The 24,698-nt window shown below is 37.2% G+C and overlaps 1 protein-coding gene across 1 annotated transcript in view; it reads right to left on the bottom strand.

The window, feature by feature from the left end:
* Positions 1-24,698, bottom strand: part of NFAT5 (nuclear factor of activated T cells 5) — a 181,731-nt gene that overhangs the window by 10,116 nt on the left and 146,917 nt on the right. Inside the window, exon 11 of the mRNA XM_007940309.1 lies at positions 22,703-22,786. Within this exon, the coding sequence (XP_007938500.1) occupies positions 22,703-22,786 (84 nt within the window). The remainder of the gene's footprint in view (positions 1-22,702; positions 22,787-24,698) is intronic.

Below are 24,698 nucleotides of genomic sequence, written 5' to 3'. Positions count from 1 at the left end.
ATATCCTGTCTTTTGTTTGGCCGAAGCCACAGGACTGGGCTCACTTCCAAACCTGAAGAACAGCTAGGGGCCATAGTCTCAGTGGTTCGATCAGGCTCTATCAGACCAGCAAACCTGGTCCGTCCCACCCCATGATTCTGAGTTTTGTTCTACATTGTTCTCCCACTCTATCTAGGACCTCCTACACAGATACCCTTCTGAGTGGTTGACAGTGGTAGCCAGGCACCGTTTAGTTCTTCTGGTCTCACGGTCATGTAGACTGAGAATCGCATGGTGTACCAGTCCCTTAGACTAATTGTTTCCATGAATCTTTGGTTTTCTTCATTCTTCTTTGCTCCGGATGAGGAGAGACCCATCAGTGCATCTAGGTGGCTGCTTGCAAGCTTTTAAGATTCCAGTCGCTACTCACCAAAGTAGGATGTAGAACAATGTTTGTGTACCATTTATGCCAATTGAGCTTGATGTCCCCTGCAACTATGGTCCCGAGCCCACAGGTCCAACTACTCGCTCCCTCTGGGTAGCTGGCTGTGGCCAAAAAGTGACTAAACCTTGTCCCTTGTCAGCTCTACACTATACCTGGGAATTCTTACAGAACATACAAATACACTTGTGGAAACACTGTCTGTAAACCCTATGCATGATTTTGGGGATATATCCTCCTGCATAGATAACCTAATAGTTCAGCCTGTCCACCCATCTACGAATGTTTGCCTTCACTGACAATGCAATACTATTTGTGCAAAAGGGTTCATCTTTGTTGTCTGTATCTCCGATGCACCTCTCTACATAATACAATCCTATGTCTTCCTCAATGCCACTATGTTGATCACTCACATTTGGGACATTGCCCTTCTCTTCACCCAAATCAATACTTGTCGCTACCTACCTAACAGTTCACTTAACTACATTCTTATTTCTAAATAGTAGCTTGATAGAGCTATAAAAATATCTAACATGAAAAAAAAAGAAAACTGACTGTACTACTTGAAAGATTACTACAAAATTTTATTTTATTATTTATCTAATCCAGAGCCTTAAGCAGTAGTAAAATGATAGTATTATAACAGACAAAAGAGAATTATTTCTTATTTCTATGGTCTAATCTGAATGTACAATTCTGGAAAGTATGATGCTTTCCTGTAAAAACTCAGAATAACTATGACATGTGTCCTTATTTATGGCCTAATTATTTCTGGGCACTTTGGATGGCTTTCTTCCTAAGCAATAAATAGAAAATGGTACTTGGAAAATAAACATTTTTGATATGTAACTATATATTTTATAGTTTTATTTTATACTTTATAAAACAGAACCTTTTTACTTTCATATTACTGTACATTCACATGCCATTGTAAGAAATAATAAAGAGAACAAAATGTGGTGTTACACCAGTGGCGCAATGGCTAAATGCTCGGGTGCTAACCAAAAGGTTAGTGCTTCAAAACCACCAGCTTCTCGGCAGGAAAAAAGACCTGGAGATCTGCTCGCATAAAGATTACAATCGAGGAAACCCTATGTGGCAATTCTACTTGGCCTAGTCGAAATCAACTCTAAGGCACACAACAAGAACATACAAATGGAGTATTATTTGGTAATCAAAAGAAAGGAAGTACTGATACATGTAACAACATGGATGAGCCTGGAAAACATTAGGCTAGCTAAAAGAATAGAGTAACAAAGGACCACATATTATATAATTCCATTTATATTAAATGTCCAGAACAGGCAAATATATAGAAACAAAGCATATTAGTGGTTGGTTGGGGCTGGGGCAGGTAGGGAGCAGGAGAGCTGAAAGCCAAGTAGTATAAATTTTCTCTCCGGTATAATTAAAACGTTCTAAGATTGACTGTAGTGATGAATACATAATTCAGTGAATATACTAAAAGCCACTGAATTGTATGCATTAAATGGGTGAATTGTAGGATATGTGAATCATATCTCAATAAGGCAATTTAAAAAAAAAAAAAAAAAAAAAAAAGAGGAATCCATGGTCACTATAAAACATTTAGAGACTACAGAAAAGTAAAAACAAAAAACGTATCTATAGTACACAAGCTAGCCAATATTAACATTTCATTACATTTCTCTTTTCTCCATGTCTTTAAAAAATAGTTTTAACATACACTCTGTACAATTTCAGAGGCAATTTTGTTTCCATTATTATGACAAAAGCCTTACTAGCTTATTACAAACTTATTGCAAATATGATCTTGTAGTGGCATCATTTTCTATCATGAAGATGTATCCTTGGACACCAAATTGTTTACTTTTGATATTACAGATGTATTAACACAAACATATTTTGAGAATAAAATAATTTTCACATTAAATATTACATTCATACAAAAAGCTTCCAAGAAGTAGAATTAGTTCTCTACATATGTTCATTTCAAGGCTTTTCAGGTATTTTGCCCAATTGCTAACTGTTTATTTCTCTGTATTTTCTGTTTTACCATAGCTTCATAGCACTAAATATTCATATTTTTAAAAAATTTACAATTTTGATAAATTAAAAACTACATTAAAAAAATCTTTGCAACAAATTAATACAGAGAGATCCAGTGTACTCTTTATCCAGTTTCCCTCAAATGTAACATCTTGCAAAACTGTATGATAATATCACAACTAAGATATGACATTTATACACTTTACTTATCTGTGCTGATTTTCATAGTTTTACTTATACTCATGTGGGTGTGGGAGTGCTGGTGGCATAGTGACTAAGGCATTTAACTGCTAACCAGAAGACTGCTGGTTCAAACCCACCAGCCACTCCTTGGAAGGAAGATTGGGCAATCTACTTCTGTAGTGATATTGTCTCGGAAACCCAAGGAGGGGTCACTATGAGTTCAAAGACTCAACGGCAGTGAGTTTGTTTGTATATATTTTGGTCATGCGGGTATATTTAGTTTCATGCAATTTTATATGTATAAGTTTGTCTATCCACCGCCAGACAAGACACAAACAGTTCCATCACTACAGTGATCCCTTCTGCTGCCCTTTTATAACCACCTTTCCCAAAAATTCAATTTCTGCCAAAAATTCAAGCTGGATTCAGAAGACACCAGAGAATATCACTGCTCATGTCAGATGGATCTTGGCTGAAAGTAAATAATACCAGAAAGATGTTTACCTGTGTTTTAGTGACTATACAAAGGCATTCAACTGTGTGGATCAAAACAAATTATGGATAACATTGCAAAGAAAAGGAATTCCAGAACACTTAATTGTGCTCATGAGAAACCTATGCATATACCAAAAGGCAGTCATTAGAACAGAACAAAGGGATACTGCATGGTTTAAAATCAGGAAAGGTATGCTTCAGGGCTGGAGCTTTTCACCATACTTAATTCAATCTGCATGCTGAGCAAATAATCCAAGAAGTTGGAGTACATGAAGAAACACATGGCATCAGGATTGAAAGAAGACTCATTAACAATCTGAGACATGCAGATGACACAACTGTATTTGCTAAAAGTGAAGATGATGTAAAGAACTTGTTGAAGGAAGATGAAAGACTACAGCTTTCAGTATGCATTATATCTCAACATAAAACAAAAATACTCACAAATGATCCAATAAGCAACATCATGAAATACACAGAAAAGACCAATGTTGTCAAATATTTCATGTTACTTGGACTCACAATCAACACCTATGGAAGCAAGAGTCGAGAAGTCTACTGCAAAGGCCTCAGCAAATAAAAAAAAAGAAAAAAGGAATATCCTCAATGAGCTGGACTGACACAGTGTGGAAACAATGGGCTCAAACATGGCAAAGAGGACGGCACAGGACTGGACAGTGTTCTGCTCTACTGTACATAGGATCACTGTGAGTCAAAGCAACTTGATAGCACCTAACAACAACCTCCCCCCCAACCCCTGCTCCACGTCTTAGCCCCTGAAACAACTAATTTGTCCCACATTTCTATAATTCTGTCATTTCAAGAATGTTATATGAAGTGAACCATAGAAAATATAACCTTTTGGTATCAGCTTTTATCACTCAGCATAATTCTCTGGAAATTCATTCAAGTTGTTGCATATATCAATGATTCAATCCTTTTTATTGTTAAATAGTATTCTATGGTACTGATATGCCATGTTGTTGTTGTTGTTGTTACGTGCTGTCGAGTTGGACCTGACTCAGAGCGAACCCTCCTTGGGCTTCCGAGGCAGTATCACTATGGAAGTAGACTGCCCCATCTTCCTTCTGAGGAGTGACTGGTGGGTTTGAACCACCAGCCTTCTGGTTAGCAGTCAAGTCCCTTAGGCACTATACTACCAGAGCTCCTCTGATTAATTTACAGTGTTTGGCTATTAAGAATAAAGATACTATGAACATTCATGTACAGGATTTTCTGTAAACATAAATTTCCATTTATCTGAAATAAAAGAACAAGAGTACCATTTCTGGGTCATATGCTAATAACATGCTTAGTTTTAAAAGAAATTACCAAGAGGAGCTCTGATAAGATGGCAGGATAGGCAGACAGACTGCACAGGCCCTCTTCAACAAAGAAAAGGGGAACCAATAAACACAGATACAGAAGATAATGCTGGAGCCCTGAGCTTTGAAGGGAATGATATGTAAGTGGACTAAACTCTAACTAGTAGAAAAACTTGCATAAAAACCCCCAAAAAAAGAGACATATGGAGCTGCAGTCTGTCAGTGATTCTGACGGCACAGACAGCTTGGATATTGCCAAGTGGTGTTAGGACCTAAGAATTAACCTAAAAATTGGCCATGCTAGCCAAGCAAGGAGGCAAGGAGGACTGCACCAGTGGTGGGTGAATAAAAGGGGAAGTAGCAAAGAGGGAGATGGGCTGAGCTGTGGACTTTTGCCTGTCTGGAGGGCACAGTCATTTTGAATATTTATAAGCGGTTTGACAATTTTGGATATTTAACGTGACAGTGTTCTCTCAGATTCCAAGGATTTAAGAACAGGGTCCACTCACTGGGAACCACAAGGACATCCAGGACGCCAGCAACTGAAGAGGTGTGATATTCCCCTTGTTACTCTCATACCCCACACCCTCTTGGTGAACGGAGGTGCAGCCATCCCTCATACCCACCCACCTTATAGGCCAGCAGGAATTCCATCCCAGTCTGTGTGCTTGGACGGGGTCTGGGTATCCTGCCACACCCAGATGCTCCCCCTTTTTGTTTTCACTTTTTTGTCTCTTTTAAAATTATATATATATTTCTGTCCTTTTTATTATTATTATTTTTCTTCATTATTCTCCTACTCTACCTTTTTTTTCTTATTGCGCTCTCCCCAGATATTGTGGGTTTCTTTCTTTCTTGTTTTAGTTATTGTTCCTGTGTGTTTAGGTGGTGTTTTCTGTCCACTTGCTTTTACTTTTTTGATGGTTATTCAACTGATTTTTTGTCTAACTAAGTGGAAGGCAGCAACAGTGCCCACAACTACACCCACATCTCTTGCAGCTTCACTTACTAAGTGAGAGCCACCACTTCTTTCCCCACCAACTAAACCAATGATAAATGACCACCAACAAGAGCAAGACTCACTCTTACCTGCTTTCCAAAAACAGTTAACAGAGCTTTAAATACAACAATGTCACAATGTCTCGGAGACAAAAGACTATCACAGTCTACACAAAAGAAGCAAGCTAAAGTGGTAGAAACAAGGGAGCATGATACAGACCCAGAACACATCCCTGAGGAAGATGCAGCATTTGGAATTCCCTGATAAGGAATTTGAAAGAATTATATTTAGGTATCTTCAAAGGATTGAGAGACAGATCAAGGAAAACACTGACAAAATTAAGGAAAACAAAGACAAAATCCAAGAACAATTTCAGAAGAAAATACAAGAACAAAATGAGAAATGATTCTAAATCTACAGCTAGAAATCCAGAAGATTAACACTAAATTGTCAGAAATAGATAACACATTGAAAGGGCAAAGGAGTAGAATTGATGCAATGGAAGACAGAATCAAAGAGATTGAAGATAAATACCTGAATATGTCTGTGGAAAGGGATCAATCAGAAAAAAGATCAAGACAAAGTGAAGAAAACCTAAGGTTCATGTGGGATACCATCAAAAGGAATAACCTGTGTGTCATCGGAATTCCAGAACAGGAAGAGAAAAAGAAAAACACTGAGAAAATTGTCCAAGATTTGTTGGAAGAGAACTTCCCTGATATGAAGAAAGATGAAAATATACCCATTCAGGAGGTCCAACTAATTCCAAACAGGACAGACCACCAAAAGAAAATCACCAAGACATATATCATCATCAAACTCATCAAAACCAAAGACAAAGAAAGAATCCTGGAAGCAGCACAGGAAAACAAAAAGTTATTTACAAAGAACAACCAATAAGAATAAGCTCTGATTTCTCAGCTGAAACCATGCAAGCAAGAAGGCAATGGGATGGTATATATAAAACCCTGAAAAAGAAAAATTTCCAACCAAGAATTATATACCTGGCAAAACTGTTCCTCAAACATGGTGGTGAAATTAGGAGACTTCCAGATAAGCAGTAATTAAGGGAATTTGTTAAAACCAGACCAAACTTACAAGATATACTAAAGGGAGTCCTCTGAACAGAGAATCAATAATAGCAAACAACAACCAACCATTAATACACAAAATGAAATAACCCAGAAATCAACACAGCTATGGACATATCCTAAGTAAAATAAGCTTACAAGATTGAAAACAGGGAACCAGAGACATTAATTGGCAAATAAGGACAACTACAAACCAAAAAGAGGGAAAATACTATGTAGTTACAGAACCTGTAAATGGTGAGGAAGTGAAGAGAGTTGCAAGATAGAATGGACTGTCTAAACTCAGGGAGAAAATTATAAATCACAGGGCAACCTCAAAGAAAAATGATAAACTATCATATCACAATAAGAAAGAGAACAAGCATAAAAATTTAGCAAATACCAAATAAAACAACAGCAACAAAGGAAATAATAACACGATTCATAAACATCACGAACTCAGCACAGAAAAGCATATGGAGCAAAGAAACCAGGAACACCATAAAAAACACATAACAAAGAAACAGCAACCAATTCATACTTGTCAATAATTACACTGACTGTTAATGGATCAAATGCACCACTCAAGAAATGGAGAGTTTCTTGGGTTATGAAATAGATCAGAAAACATAACCTATCAATATGCTGTCTACAAGACACAGACCTTACAGACAAAGGATAGAATCCTCCCAAATTCATTTTATGAAGCAAGCATAACCTTCACATCAAAACCAGGCAAAGACAGCACTCAAAAAGAAAACTACAGACCAATATCCCTCATATTGCAAAAATATGCAAAAATCTTCAACAAAATCCTAGCCGACAGACTCCAACAACATATCAAGAAAATCATTCTTTATGACCAAGTTGGGTTCATATCAGGTATGCAGGGATGGTTCAACATTAGGAAAACAATCAACGTCATCCACCACATAAATAAAACAAAGGAAAAGAACCCCCTGATTATATCAATCAATGCAGAAAAGGCATTTGATAAAATCCAAAACCCATTCCTGATCAAAACTCTCAGCAAAATAGGAACTGAAGGGACTTTCCTCAACATAATAAAGGGCATCTACGCAAAACCAACAGCCAACATTATACTCAATGGAGAGAGACTGAAACCACTCCCCTTAAGAACAGGAACCAGGCATTCAACATTGTACTGGAAGTCCTAGCCAGGGCCATGAGGCAAGAAAGGGCAATCAAAGGCATCCAAATTGGCAAGGAAGAAGTCAAACTATCCCTATTTGCTGATGATATGATCCCACACCTAGAAAACCCAAGACACTGAGTAAAAAATCTACTGGAACTAATTGAGAGATTTAGCATCATGGCAGGATACAAGACCAACATCCAAAAATCAGGTGGATTCCTCTACACCAGCAAAGAGAATGCTGAAAAAGAAATAAGAAAATCAATACCGTTTTCAATAGCTACCAAAAAAATAAAATACTTGGGAATAAATCTTAACAGGGACACAAAAGACCTCTACAAAGAAAAATATAAAAAACTACTTCAAGAAACCATGAGAGATCTACGTAAACGGAAGAACATACCACGCTCATGGACAGAAGATTGAACGTTGCAAAAATGTCAGTTCTACCCAATGCAATCTATACAATCTATTCAATGTAATCCCAATCCAGATCCCATCAACATTCTTTAAGGATATGGAAATACTAATCACTAATTTCATATGGAAAGGAAAGAGACCTCGGATAAGCAAAGCACTATTGAAGAAGAACAAAGTATGGAGGTCTCACACTGCCAGATCTCAAAACCTACTGTACAGCCACATAGACCAATGGAATAGAATTGAGAATCGAGAAAGAGATCCATCGACCTATGGTCACCTGATCTTTGACAAAGGGCCAAAATCCATTAAATGGGAAGAAAATGTCTGTTTAACAAATGGTGCTGGCAAAACTCGACATCCATTTGGAGAAAAATGAAACAAGACCTGTACCTCGCACCACACACAAAAACTAACTCCAGATGGATCAAAGACTTAAATGTGAAACCTAGAACTATACAGTTCCTCAAGTAAAAACCAGGGAAAAATTTAGGGGGCCTAATATTTGGCACTCCTCGGAAGGAAGATGAGGCAATCTACTTCCGTAGTGAGACTGCCTCGCAAACCCAAGGAGGGGTCGCTATGAGTCGAGTCCGAGTCCGACTCCGACGGCATATAACAACAACAATATATGGCATAAATAGACTATCAAGCATAAGCCAAAATGCACAAACAGTAGAAGAGAAACTAGATGAGTAGGATCTTCTTATAGTTAAATTTTTATGTGCTTCCAAAGACTTCTCCAAAAGAGTCAAGAGTACTTACAGATTGAGAAAAAATATTTGGCAATGACATATCTGACAAGGGACTTATCTCTAGAATTTATAGAAAACTCCAACACTTCAATGACAGAAAAGACAAATAATCGAATGAAAAGAAATTACCAAACTATTTACCAGAATGGCTGTACCATTTTACATTCCTAGCAGTGTACAAGTGAACCAGTTTCTCTGCATCATCACCTACATTTGGTGTTGTCACTATTTTCGTTTTACTCTGATGGTGGCTTAATTTGCATTTCTTTAAGGGTTAATGAAGTTGAACTTTTTTTTTCAGTTGAACTTCTTTTGATGTGCTTATTTGCCATCTGTATATCCTCTTCATGATATATCTGTTCACATGTTTTACCCATTTCCTAACTGGATTGGTTGTTTTTTTTACAGTTGAGTTCTGAGACTTTTATATACTCTAGATACTTGTCCTTTGTTAATTGGTTTGCAAATATTTTCTCCTACTCTGTACCTTATCTTTTCATCCTCTTAAAAAGGCTCTTTCAAGGGGAAAAAGTTTTAAATTTTGATTAGATACAATTTATCAATTTTCCCTTTTATGGATTGGGGTTTTGGTATCAAGTCTAATAATAGTAACTGTTTGACTAGCTCTAGATAAAAAAGATTTTTCTCCTTCCTGAAGTTCCAAGCCTTCTTTCTTCTGTTATTATTATTTTTTTGTTTGCAATGCTTCCTTTTGCCATTCTTTAAGGGTAATGTCTGCTAGCAACCTTTCTTTTAGTTTTTTTCTTTTTTTCATGTGATAATGTCCTTCCTGAAAGATAATTTTCCCAGGTATAGAATTTGTGGTTGACAGTTATTATCTTTCAACATTTGAAATACATGGTACTACTTCCTTCTGTCTTGAGATTTAATAAGTTTAATTATGGTATAACTTGGAGTAGATACCCTTGGGTTTATTCTATCTGGGGTTTGTTCACCTTCTTGAACAAGAAGAATCATATACATGATTACGTCTTTCACCGAATTTGGGAAGTTTTTATCCGTTATTTCTTAGAATACTCTTTTCAGCCTCACAAACTCTTTCTTCTCCTTCAGGGATTGTGTGTGTGTGTGTGTGTGTGTGTGTGATTTGGGTGAAAGTTTACAGAGCAAATTCACTTTCCATACAGCAACTCACATACACTTCGTCTCATGACATTGACTACAATTTACCCCAATGCAAAAGCTCCCCTCCCACTTGCTCCCCATAGTTACCTCTTATGTCCTTCCTTCCCACGCACTCTTGTCCCCTGAGCTGTCTCCCTGTGCATACACAGCCCTTCTATTCTCCCATGATTGTTCTAAGGAGTGTATCTACCTAACATAATTGTTTAGCTCATATACCTGTCTTCCGTTTGGCTGGAAGCCACAGGAGTAGGTTCTGTTCCAGACCTGAAGGGCAGGTATGGGCCATAGTCTCAGTGGTTCCATCAGGCTCTATCAGACCAGCAAACCTGGTATCTCGCCCCCCCACCACATTTTTTTTTTTTTTTTTAATAATTCTGAGTTTCATTCCACATTGTTGTCCTACTCTATTCAGGATCTCCTATCCTTCTGGGACTTTTAAGATATAACTGTTGCACAGGTCTCTGACACTCTTATTTTTTCTTCTCTTTTTAATCTGTTTTTCTCGGTTGTTCAGATAGAGTACATTCTTTAAATCTGTTTTAAGTTCACTGATTTTATCCTCTGTCTCCACTTTGCTACTGAATCTATATAGTGAGCCCCATCCCTCCTATACCCACCAACAAGCCCTGGTTTGTGTATTTTTCAATTTTATAACGTTTGGTTCTTTTTATAACTTCTGTTTCTTTGCTGGAGTTTTTCTCTTTTTTCATTTGTTTTAAGGGATATCACAATTACTCGTTGAAGGAATTTTATGTTGGTTTCTTTAAAACTTCTGTCAGATAGTTCCAACATCTGTTCATCTCAGTACTGACATCAGTTGATTGCCTTTTATCATTCAAGATGTGATTTTTTCCTGATTCTTGTTATGACAAGTGATTTTCAATTATATCTTGGACATTCTGGATATGATATTAGATGATTTCTGACAGTATTTTAGAAAGTAGTCATCCAATTTCACCTGTGTAGGTTCTAATCTACTTTTGTATGATGTAGGTGTAACAGCAATTTAGTTTTCTGAGCCACAGCAGTATTAGTTTGTTCTCCTTCAGTGTTTTGGCTATACTTCAGCTCCAGCTGGATCTGTGCTAGTGCAGCCTGCAGAATTAGATGGTGCTTCCCTGGACTGCCTGGTGTCATCAGGTGGGGTTGGAGGATGCTGGACCTGCAGGACAGAAAAAGTTTCTCCTGGCATGTTCTCTGGTCTCTTGGTGCCAGTGGGCTTCCTGTTCTAACTCTCCCAGTATAACTGAGAAAGGAAGGTTAGGAGATCCCAAGCCTGGTTTACCTTCTGCTGCTGGGTTGCATTCTGCCACTGAGAAGAGGGCTGCAAGACACTTGGCCTGGATCTTCTTCTGCTCCTGGGTAGAAGGTCAGGAGCTGCCAGTTCTGGGTCTCTCTCCTGTTGGGAGAAGGGTAGGGAGACACTGGGCCTGCTGGTACCACTAACGTAGGCAGAGAAGCCTGCCTATTTGCTGTCTGGTGTGGGGCAAGGGATGACTGGACTCCTGGGTTCTGTTGCTGCCACTCCTGCAGACAGATTGACACGCTGCTGCTTCTGGCATACATAGGGCCTAGTGTGGCTATCTCTCCTAGATATCACTGTGGGCAAACTGAGCTTGCTATTATTGGCAGATGTGGGTAGGGGGTGGGCTGGCCCTGATCTCTGCTGGCAAGTTACCTGCTGCCATTAGGAATGAGTTTTTCCACTAAGTCTCTACTAGTCTTTCCCTTTCCAAGCCCTTTGGTCAAAGTGAACAGGTTTTTCTAGTTTATTTATCAATTTATTTTTTATCTATGTCTGTTGGTAGTACTGGGTTGCAGGATTCTCTGACACCCAGTTCAGAACAAATAGGAGTTATCAAAGAAAACACAGGAAACTCACTGTGGTTTTCTTTAAGTTCTAAGATCCCTACACAATCTACCTTCTTCTTTCCATACTTAAAAGTTCTTTTATGATTGTTTTTGGAATTATTTCCATAGCATTTTGTTGTATTTAGAGAGGAAGAACAGGGAAAAATGAGTCTACTCCATCTTGTCCCAGAATCCACAAATGTATTTTAATGGACCTTTAAACAATTTTGAAAGAGTCTGAGAGATGTCACCAGATCTTTCTACTCTATATTTTCTCTCTCTCTCTCTCTCTCTCTCTCTCTCTCTCTCTCTATATATTGAGTTTTTAAAATGCTAAAGATACTGCTCTAGGCTCTGGGAATCCAGTGATGATGATGGGTATCTCTACTACCTGCTTCCGAGACTATGGTCCTTATATATCCTTCAAGCCTGGAATTGAGCTCACTACCCTGGCTCAACTTTTAGCCAAAGGATATACAGACCTGTAAGGTGAACAGTAACAACAGGAAAGTAGTACTCCTTAGAACAATCACCCATACAACATCAAAAGAGCAGCAACTGTCCAGTGATAAAGCTCAAAAGGCAGAAAGGGATAGGAAAGAAGGACAAAGGGAAATGGAGGAAGTTGGAAGAATGCTGCTATACATTGTGGGTATGCAATGAATGTCACAAAACATGTACAAATTGTTGAAAGGAAAATCAATTTGCTCTATAAATAATGAAACAAATCACAACGAAAAGTTATACACACACACACACATATACAAAGGCTCTACTCTCTGGAAATCACATTCCATTAGGGGAGGAAAAATTACAAACAAGTCAAGTCTGTATTAACTAGAAGTTAGGGAAGACATTTTAAGCCAATTCAGGAAATTCAGGAGGTAAAAAAGAAAAGATAAACATATTTAATAAATCTATCAGTATTAGAATTTGTGAAAAATATCGGTACTGATACTTTATGCCACACAACTTTTAAAAAGTCATCTCTTCCACCCATGCTAAAGAGTGGCACTTTACAATTTTGAAACTTAGATAGCACTGCTGCCAAGTCAATTCTAACTCATAGTAACCCTAAATGACAGAGAAGAACCGGCCATGGGGTTTCCAACACTGTAAATCTTTATGGAAACAGACTGCTACATTTTTCTCCAATAGAACAGCTGGTGAGTTCAACTGAGATAACAATAATCTTTACTGAAAGTCTGTTGTCAGCCACAATGCATTAAGGCCAAATATAAATATACATAGTCACATAAATATGAAATAATATTTGTAAGACAGAAAAGAGAATGATAAAAATATGGATTTCTGGTGGAAAACTAGGTTGCAACCACCATCATCTACTAGTTGTGCGACTTTGAGCAAATCACTTACCTTCTCCAAGTTTTGTTTTTTTCACCTATAAAATTGAACTAGATTATGGCTGTGGTTTCTCCAAACTCCTAAACTTTACTACATTGTTGCAACCAGTTAGAGAAAAGTTTATTTTTCACAGTCATCCAATTAATCACTCCTTACAGAAGCTGACACTCTGGACGCAACAATGGTCAAGTGCTCAACAACTAACCAAAAGGTTGGTGGTTTAAACTCATGCAAAGGCACATTGGAACAAAGGCCTGAGAATTCACTTGCAAAAGGTCACACCCTTGAAAACCCTATGGAATCCGGTTCTCATATTCTTAAGAATATTGCTGGAGTTGCTATGAGCTAGAATCAACTTAATGGCAACAGATATTTTTTCTTTCTATTTTTTTCTACAGAAGCTAAAACTGAGAGCATGCACATCAATATTTTACCCTAAACCTTCATCACAGAGTCCCTGAGCAATCTGTCTGGTGTTTACACACATATCTACATGTCTGGTGTTTATACACATATCACAGAGATAGAGAAAACTTCTTGGAAATATTCCCAATAAAATGTTAACATGAGTTTATACTGTTGTTATCATTTGATTTGTATGACGTTTTGTTTTTAAGAATATATACACAGGGGGAAAAAAAAGTATATACCAAATTAGGTAAAACTAAAAATGAATCATGATGTGTTGGTTATGACTTAAAATCTCACCGAGTAGTTGGTATAGTACCTCTCTCTTAAAGCCCCCAAAGAATTAGAAGCTTACTTTATAGAAAAAGGTTCTAATATCTGCCCATATCATCTTTTCATCAAGTTCTAAATCATATTGTACTTGATGGTTTTTCATAAGATAACCTGGAGGACTACTGCTATCGTCATCATTAAAGTACACCTATTAGATCTTCCACGTAAAAGTGTGGTATCATACTAAGTTTCTAATTTTTAAGAAACCATAAACATAAGCTATTTGTCAAGGGGAATACCTAGTTCTGAAATCTCTTGCTTTATTTTAATCAATGAAGAATCCCCAATTAATGACAGTGTATGTAAAATGACAAAAATTTAAACAGTAAGACAGATTAGCATTCAAATTTTATTTTTTATCGTCTTAAGAAATATTTTTACCATATTTTTAGTTGATAAATTAAGTTCAAAACAAGAAAAGTCTGAATTATAAAAGAGAGTAATGTGCTTGCGAAAAAATACAAATTCAAAAAAATTTTTTGTTTTTCAACCATTTGTTGGGCTAGTGAGATTTTGATCAAAGGATTTAATCATTTTATTATAAAAAATTAAATACATACCCAAAAGATGAAGTACTTAGGAATAAATCTACCAGGGATACAAAAGATTTATACAAGTAAAACTACAAAACACTATAAGAAACCAAAAGAGACCTATACAAATGGAAGATTATACCATGCTCATGGATAGGAAGACTTGACATTTTAAAAATAAAAATACTACCCAAAGCAATCTACAGATATAATACAATCCCAATCCAGATGCCATCATCAGTTTTTAGAGAAACAAGAAAACTAGTCACCAACTTTATATGGAAAGGAATAAAACTCCACATAAGCAAAGCATTACTGAAGAAGAAGAAGAAAGTAGGAGGCCTCATGCTCCCCCATCTCACAACTTACTATATAGCCCCTCAGCAGTCAAAACAGCCTGATACAAGGACAGACACACAGATCAATGGAACAGACCTGAGAACCCAGCAGTTAAATCCACCCACCAAGGGACAGCTGATTTTTTTTTTTTAAATTTTTATTGTGATCTAGGTAAAAGTTTACAGAGTAAATTCGTTTTTCATACAACGTTCATACATATTTTTTTCATAACACTGGCTGCAATATTCCATATGTAACAGCTCTCTTCCCACTTCCTCCCTGTAGTTAACCTCTTCCCTGTGTCCTCTTTTCCTATGCATTCCTGCTCCCTGAGCTATCTCCATGTGTAAATACTGCCCTTCAGTTCTCTCATGACTGATCGTTCTAAGGATCATACCTACCTGGTATAAACATTCACCCTATATGCTAGTCTATTGTTTGGCTGGGAGCTCTGGTGGCGTAGTGCCTAAGGCATTTGACTGCTAACCAGAAGGTGGTTCAAACCCACCAGCCACTCCTCGGAAGGAATATTGAGCAATGTACTTCTGTTGTGATACCGCCTCAGAAAGCCAAAGAGGGGTTGCTATGAGTCAGATCCGACTCAACGGCAGTGTTTTTTTTTTTTAATTGTTTGCCTGGTAGCTATGGAACTTAGTTCAATTCTAGGCCTGAAGGGTAACTAAGGCCCACAGTTTTGGGGGTCTTACCGACTCTGTTAGACAAGTAAACCTGGTCTTTATTATGATTTTGAGTTTTGTTCCACATTGTTCTCCCACTTCATCCAGGATCTCTTGCACCGATTCCTTTGCGAGTGGTTGTCAGTGATAGTCAGGTACCATCTCCTTCTTCTAGTCTTACGGTCTTATAGGCTGAGGTTCCCATGGTCCTGCAGTCCCTTGGACTAATTGTGTCCATGCGCCTTTGTTTTTCTTCACTTTTCTTTGCTCTGGATGAGGAGACACCAATTGATGCATTTAGATGGCTGTTTGCAAGCCTTTTAAAACCTCAGTGACTACTCATCAAAGTAGGATGTAGAACAATATATTTGTGTAGTATGTTATGGCCATTTTTGTTTCTAAGGAGCATTCCAGCTGCACTTCTTCTAAGACACATTTGTTGGCTCTTCTAGCAGTCCATGGTACATTCAGTATTCTTCACCAACACCACAACTCCAAAGCATCAACTCTTCTTTGATCTTCCTTATTCATTGTCCAGGTTTCACATGCATATGAGGCGAATGAAAATATCATAGCTTGGGTTAGGCACACCTTAGTCTTCAAAGAGACATCTTTGCTCTTCAGTACTTAAAATAGGTCTTTTGCAACCTATGGAACCAAGTAATATCAAAACTCTGGCAATTTCAATCTTCTCTCCATTTATCGTGAGGTTGCTTATTGGTCCAGTTGTGAGGATTTCTGTTTTACATCGAGGTATAATCCTTACTACAGACTGTACAGTCTTTAATCTTCATCAATAAGTGCTTCAAGTCATCTTCACTTTCAGCAAGCAAGGTTGTTTTGTCTGCATATTGCAGGTTAATGAGTCTTCCTCCAAACTTGATGCCGCATTCTTCTTCATGTAGTTCAGCTTCTCAGATTACTCGATCAGCATGCAGCCTGAATAAGTATGGTGAAAGGATAAAACCCTGACACACATTCATTCTTATTTAAACCATACAGTATCCCCTAGTTCTGTTCTAATGACACCCTCTTAGTCTACGTTGGGAGCTCTGGTAGTGTAGTGCCTATGGCATGTGACTACTAACCAGAAGGCTGGCGGTTCAAACCCACCAGCCACACCTCAGAAAGAAGGTTGGGCAATCTGCTTCTGTAGTGATACTGCCTCAGAAACCCAAGGAGGGGTCACTATGAGTAGGGTCTGACTTGATGGCAGTTGAGTTTGGTTTTAGTGTGTTTTGGTTTACATACAGGTTCCTTGTGAGCATAATTAAGTGTTCTGAAATTCCCATTCTCAACATTATCGAAGGTTTGTTATGATCCACAGAGTTGCTTTTGCATAGTCAATAAAACACAAGTAAACATCTTTCTAGTATTCTTTGCTTTCAGCCAAGATCCATTTGACATCAGCAATGATATGTCTCATTCCACGTCCTCTTTTGAACCCAGCTTGCATTTCTGGAAGTTCCCTGTCAATATACTACTGTAATAGTTTTTTTAATTTCAGCAAGATTTTACTTACACGTAATATTAATGATATTGTTTGACAATTTCCACATTTTGTTGATCGTCTTTCTTTGGAATGGGTACAAATATGGATCTCTTCCAGTCATTTGGCTAGGTAGCTGTCGAAAATTCGTGGTATAGATGAGTTAGTGCTTCCAACACAGCATTCATGTGTTGAAACATCTCAGTGGGTATATTACATCAACCTGTGGAGTCTTGTTTTTCGCCAATTCCTTCAGTGCAACTTCGACGACTTCTTTCAATACCATTGGTTCTTGATCATATGCCACCTCTTGAAATAGATGAACAATGAGCAATTCTTTTTGGTACAGTGACTGTGTATTCCTTTCATCTTCTATTAATGCTTCCTGTATCACTCATTATTTTGCCCACAGAATCTTTCAATATTGCAACTTGAGGGCTGATTTTTTTTCTTCAGTTCTTTTAGCTTGAGAAATGTACAGTGTGCATTTCTAACTCCAGGTATGTGCACGTTTCATTATAATCATTGATTTTGTCTTCTCGAGCTGCTCTTTTAAATCTTCCGTTCAGGTCTTTTATCTTGTCATTTCTTCCATTTGCTTTAGCTACTCTCCATTCAAGAGCAAGTTTCAGAGTCTCTTCTGATATCCATTTTGGTATTTCTTTACAGATGATGTTCTTGATGTCATCCCACAATTCATGTGGTTTTCAGTCACTGGTGTTCAATGTATCAAATTTATTCTTCACATGGTCTGTAAATTCAGGAGGGATATAGTCAAGGTCCTATTTTGGTTCTTGTGGATTTGTTTTAACTGTCTTCACCTTCAATTGGAATTTGCACATGATAATCTGTTCCATAGTCAGCTCCTGGCCTTGTTTTGGCTGAAGATACTGAGAGTTTCTCCATCGCCTTTTTCCACAGGTGTAGTTGATCTGATTCCTATGTATTCCATCTGGTGAGGTCCATATATACAGCCACTGTTTATGTTGTTGATAATAGGCATTTGCAATGAATAAGTTGTTGGTCACGCAATGTCCAGCATCATTTTTATCACCAAGGCCATATTTTCCAACTACTGGTGATTGTTCTCTGTTTCCAACTTTTGCATCCCAATCACTAGTAAGAGTCAATAATCTTGATTGCATGTTTGGTCAATTTCAGACTGCAGAAGTTTATAAAAATCTTCAGTTTGTCTTTGGCTTTGGTGGTTGGTGCATAAATTTGAATAACAGGTGTATTAACTGGTCTCCCTTGTAGGTGTATAGATATTACCCTATCAGGATAGATCTTGAAAAAATTTTTTGCGATTATGAATGCCACGCCATTCCCCTTCATTTTGTCATTCCCAACAAAGGACATACTCTTGCCTGATTCAAAATGACCCAAACGAGTCCATTTCAGCTCACAAATGCCTAAGATACTGCTCTTTACATGTCCCACTTCATTTCTGACAACTTCCATGTTTCCTAGATTCATATTTCGTACATTCCATGTTTCAATTTTTAGTGGATATTTGCAGCTGTTTCTTTCCATTTTGCATCATGCCACATCAGCAAACAGAGGTCCTGAACACTTTACTCTATGCACATCATTAAGGTCGACTCTACTTTGAGGAGGCAGCTCTTTCCCAGTCGTATTTTGAGTGCTTTCCAACCTGAAGGGCTCATCTTCTGGCACTATATCATACAAGGTTTCAGGGCAATTCATAAAGTTTTCCAGTAATATATGAGACACAGTGTTTCACTGCTATTCATAATGTTTTCACTGGCCAATTCTTTAAGAAGTAGATGGTCCCTTCCTTCTTCCAAGTCTGTCTTAGTCTGGAAGCCCCACTGAAACCTGTCCACTGTGGGTGACCCTGCTGGTATTTGAAATATTGGTATCACACCCTCCAGCCTCACAGCAACACACAAGCCACCAGAGAGATATAAATTGAAACAACAATGAGATATCATCTTATCCCACCATTAATAGCAAAGTTCAAAACAACAAATGCTGGTGAAGGTGTGGAGAGACTAGACCCTCATACGCTATTGATGGGATGGCACAACCATTGTGGAAAAGCAGTATGGTGTGACCTTAAGAAGCTGGAAATAGAAATAGCATATGATCCAGCAATCCCACTGGTAGGTATATATCCTAGAGAAATGAGAGCCATGACATGAACAGATATATGGACACGCATGTTCACTGCAGCATTATTCACAATAGCAAAAATATTGAAATAACCTAAGTGTCTATCAACAGGTGAATGGATAAATAAACTACAGTATATACACACAATGGAATAATATGCAATGTTAAAGAATAATAATGAATCTATGAAACACCTCGTAACATGGATGAACCTACAGAACATTATGCTTAGTAAAATGAGTCAATCACAAAAAGACAAATATTGTATGAGACCACTACTATAGTTAAGAAAAGGTTTACACACAGAAAGAATCATTCTTTGAAGGTTATCAGGGGTTGGAAGGGAAGGGAAAGTAAATCACAAACTAGAAGGTAGATCTGTATTAATGTGGTTGAAGGGAAAGGCAATGTACAATATGCAGGAGTCTAGCACAAAATGATAAAGGCGATGGAAGACAAAGGAAGGAACACAAGCATTAAAGGCAACAAAGGTGAATACTATTACATATACAATATTACAATAACAGTAATACCTAATCTATGGGTAGATACAGGAGCTCTGGTAGCATAGTGCCTACGGCACTTGACTGCTAACCAGAAGGCTGGAAGTTCAAACTCACCAGCCACTCCTCGGATGGAAGATGGGGCAATCTACTTCCGTAGTGATACTGCCTCAGAAACCCAAGGAGGGTTCGCTATGAGTCGGGTCCGACTTCATGGCACATAACAACAACAACAATGGGTGGATACACAGATAGACACTCAAGATGAACAGGGTTGGGAAGGCGAATGAGACTACACTCACAAATATATATAGGTTTGACAGAGGATATCCCTATCTATGTATTTTATGTGCTGCAAATATATTCATGAATGTAGCAGAGCATACAGGGAGCAAAGTTATAAAAACTTATTAGCCATAATCAACCACCTTAAGGTAATGAGTTGTTAGGCACAGGACCTCAGGACCACGGTCTTGGGGGACACTAAGGGCAAGTGGAAGAACATAGGGTACAAAGATGTTTTACATGCTACTTTGCTAAGTCGTGTGACTGGGGTCTTAAAAACCTGTGAGTAGACATTTAAGATACAACTATTGGATCTCTCCCTGTCCAGAGCAAATTAGAACGAAGAAAATCAAAGATACAAGGAAAGAATTAGTCCAAAGGATTAACGGACTACGTGAACTCCAGCCTCCAAGACCCTGAGACCAGAAAAGCTAGATGATGCCTGTGTAGCACTGCTAATTGCTCTGAAAGGGATCACAATAGGGGATCCTGGACAGAGCGGGAGAAAAATGTGGAACAAAACCAAATGGTAAAAAAAAAAAAGACCAAGCTCATTGGTCAGATAAACTCTGATGGAATCTTTGAGACTATGGCCTTTACATACCCTTCAAGTCGGGAACTGAATTCAACTCCCATTGCTCAACTTTCAGCGAATCAACAGACAGGCCTATAAGGTGAAAAGTAACATGAGAAGGGGTATGCACTCATTGAAACAAACAAACTAAATGAGATCAAGAAGGCAGCATTTACCCAGAGAGAGTAAGAAAGGTAGAAGGGGACAAAGAGAAGAAGTGGGAGCAAGGAGAAAGTAGGAAGAATGCTCTGCACTGTGGGGACTGAAGTGAATGTCATGAAGCACAATGTATGGGTTGCTGAATAGAAAACCAATTTGCTCTATAAACTTTCATCCAAATCACAAGTAAAGAAAAAAAAATTAAACGTAGCATTTAAAACCAATGAATTCATAATCTTGTATGAGAAATTTCATATTGATTAGATCCTATCCAGTCTAATGCTCTACGAAAGCAATATCAAGGGATTTTGAATCAAAGTATGGATGCCCCAAAGTTGGCAAAAGATAAACCATAAACATCTCTTTCTTTAACAATTAAGTAATTATAAAATTATTCATCTTATAAACATGATTTGAATTATTTTTCTTAAATGTATTACCTTACACACTGAAGCTCAACCGATGCTTTTAAAATCCTAACTAAATGATTGTTGGCAAATTGTTTAATCTCTTTGGAGCCTCAGCTTCCTCATCTATGAAATGAGAATTGCAGAACTGGGAGGATTAAATCAGATAATGCCTATAAAGAGCTTGGTATATTGTCCAGCACTTAGTATATATATGTTCAATAAATGTTAGTTGTGACTAACATTTGTAAATTTTCCTGCAGTTCAATCTAAAACTCTTGGCAGTTTATTTACATAAATAATTCTTCCCTGGGAGCAGTGTGATTCTGTGCTAGAACTCGCAACTTTCATTCAAAGGACTTGGGTTTGATTCCCAGCGAACGCACCTCATGTGCAGCCACCACCTGTCTGCTGCTGGAGGCTTGTGTGTTGCTTTGATGCTGAATTGTTTTTCATCAGAGCTCCCAGACTAAAACAGATTAGGAAGAAAGGCCTGGTGATCTGTTTCCAAACATCAGCCAAGGAAAACCCAATGCATCACACACTCTGATCTGTAATCAATCATTTTATTTCCATTGTGCATGGGGTTGTCATGAGTCAGGGGTTGACTATATGAGAGCTAAACAAGTTCCTTCCTAATTGACTCTGGAAAGCGTTCATGGCTAAACATTATAATGGCAAGCAACGGTGAACCCATTATACATGTGAATACTGCAATTTACTAAGCATATTACGTTCCTTAAAAATATAAGTAAGTATTAAAAAATAAACTGATTTAACTTATATAAATTTCAGGGCAAAAAATGTAAGCAAAAACCAGAATTATAAAAACAAATCAATGATCATCATGTAAGCAGTACCTTCATATACAAAGGTGCAAAAGCATCATCACTGTTCAGAAATCTCCTCAGAAAACCATCTACTGTATCATATTACAACATCCTAAACTATATTACCTTCACTATCTTTTGGATTGGCAGGGAAGTAAACAAAGATGTCAGGAGGAAGAACGATAACTAAAGAATGTAAAGCAACTTTTTCAAATGTCTGTAGTTCATATTTTGGTTTCTTTAGTTGCAATGTCAAGTATTAATCTCATTTGTGGCAAGAACCTTTATAAACTGTACTTTACATAAATTATTGTACTTTATATATACTTTGAAGATTTTATAATGTATGAGAAATTAAAAAAAAAAAAAAAAAAACTCCTTGACCCCATGATGTATTATTAAAAAAAAGAAGTATGTTTGCATGGTGAATTATCAAGCTGGAAAAGACAAGTCCCTGCATTCAGCAAAGTTAAACAAACATAATAAGAAAGATACCCTGATAAATGTTTTAAGTACATTAAGAGTACACAAAAAACTAAGGTATTTTACAGAAATAAAAAATAAGAAAACAAGAGAAACCCCAATTCCATTGCAGTAAAGTTGATTTTGACTCTCACAGAGACCTTACAGGATAGAGCAGAACTGCCCCATAAGGTTTCCAAGGCTGTAAATCTATGGAAGCAGACTACATCTTTTTCCCATGGAGAACTGCCAACTTTTGCTTAGAAGCAGAGTGTTTAACCATTGCAAGACATGAGCTCCTTTACAATTTTTGAGAAGTAATCACAATTTTTGAGAAGTAACAATTTGGTACCTTTCATGGCCTCTTCAAAAGAACAAGGTCTTGCTGGACTAGATATTTCCTTCTTCACATTTATATTCAAAGCACCAGCTGTTGCTATTTTTTTTAAAAAAGAAAAAGGTAAAATGTATATATTTCAACTTATTCATTCTTACAAATGTGTACATTAAGGCTCTTTAATTAAAATACTTTCTCACAAAATATCATTAAATTGTTTAGCAGAAATTCTAGATTGAGGTAAGTTTTTGTAACTACCACTTTATCCTTCAGATTCACTAATATCTAAAAACAACTTAAAAAAATCCTTCTTGCAACAGTACACACCTTAATAGTATCAAATGAGTAGAAGATTGCTATCACACATTGATAATTTATCTAATATACTGCAACACTAGGAAAAAAAAAAATCTACAGAAATGATTTACAAAAAAATGTCTATTCAAAAACACAGTAAATGTTTAAACTGAATTAAATTAACTGTGATGAACATACTAAATGTATAATTATGATTACTCTTTTGGTAAAGTTTAAAAAAAAAAATCCTTGCCAGTATTAATGAGAAATTGCTGGGCTAGTGTATCTAATCATACCAATTAGATCTATAATGACAACTTTAAAAATAATGAGTCTAAGAATAGACATCAGTTCTAAATGATAATGTTAAATAAATTCCAATTTCTCTCTCTCTCTCTCTATATATATTTTATTCTCTAACTTATTCTAAAATGGGATTTGAGTCAGCTTACTTTCAATGTCTTTTTCTTGACATGACGCTGTCAAATGATAAACCTCGTTGATTAAATAAAGAGACAAATAAACTGTACATATCTCCTTAGAATTAAATTAAATAATTTACCTTGGTAAACACAGTGGATCTGACAAATGATTTATAGGGAAATTGAATGGAAAAGAATGCCACATAAAATTTTAAGCATGACAACATTAATTCCAAAATTTACAGATTTAAAAATAGAAACTAAGCCTTGAGAAAATTTTAAATTTCTTGTTAAATCAATTTATTACCAGTTTGTTTTAGAAACAGCAAGAAATGATAAGTATATTTTCCTATTTCTTATAGAAATTATGACTATAGAGTCACTGAAAATAATATCTAATACATCATTTCTGTACCTTAATATGGTGAAATAAAAAAATTAAAGGTGCTTTAATAGTTCAAAGCTCCAGGGTCCAAATGGCAATGAAACAAAGGTTCTATGATTCTGCCACATAACTAAGTACTGGAGAACATGCACATATTATGTATGGATTATGGTGGTATAGGCCCAGATGGCTTTAGAAGACCTTGTATCTGACAGAATGTGCAGAGTCAGTACGAATTCACTTGAGCTTTTCCCCTACTGTATCTTTAGACCATGTACCAAATAACACAGTGGACTAGAATTCCCTGTACTAATATCCATGTTTTTTCCCCCAGTTTTTTATTTTAAGAGCTTGTTTTACATTCAAAGTCATGCGTACATTTAGTTTCATTCCCCATTCTCCATGTACAACCCTAACCCAGTCTCCTCCCCTCCCTATCCTGCAACACTCCCCCTGTGCCCCTCATAATTAAGCACTTCTGTTTGTCCTGCATTTCCTTAGTTCGAATGTTGGTCCTTTGGTGTCCCATGGTTTATTGCTTTAGGAGATGTATTACTACTGAGTGTGTGGGTGCAGCATCCTGGGTTGAGTGGTCTGCGTGTACATCTCACTAACCATTGGGCTGAGAGCCCACCCCTGGGGGTGTGTTTTATTCCAGGAGCCGAATGTATTTCAGGGCCATAGTATTCGGAGTCTCACCAGACTTCATCTGACCAGTAATTCTGGTCATTATTGAGTTTTTGGATTTTCTTCCACATTTTCCCTCCCACTCTATCCACGATCATCAGATTTGATCGTTTCCTGAGTGGTTGGCATTGGTAGCCAGGCACCATCCAGTTCTTCTGGTCTTGAGGCCATTGTGTCCTAGGGTTGATTGCTTTTAAATGCCGTTTTTTTTTTTTTTTTT

Source organism: Orycteropus afer, unplaced genomic scaffold (genome assembly GCF_000298275.1).
Source record: "Orycteropus afer afer isolate SDZICR_OR568_19922 unplaced genomic scaffold, OryAfe1.0 scaffold00067, whole genome shotgun sequence".
Classification (NCBI taxonomy): domain Eukaryota; kingdom Metazoa; phylum Chordata; class Mammalia; order Tubulidentata; family Orycteropodidae; genus Orycteropus; species Orycteropus afer.
This window is presented reverse-complemented; position numbering and strand designations above follow the sequence as displayed.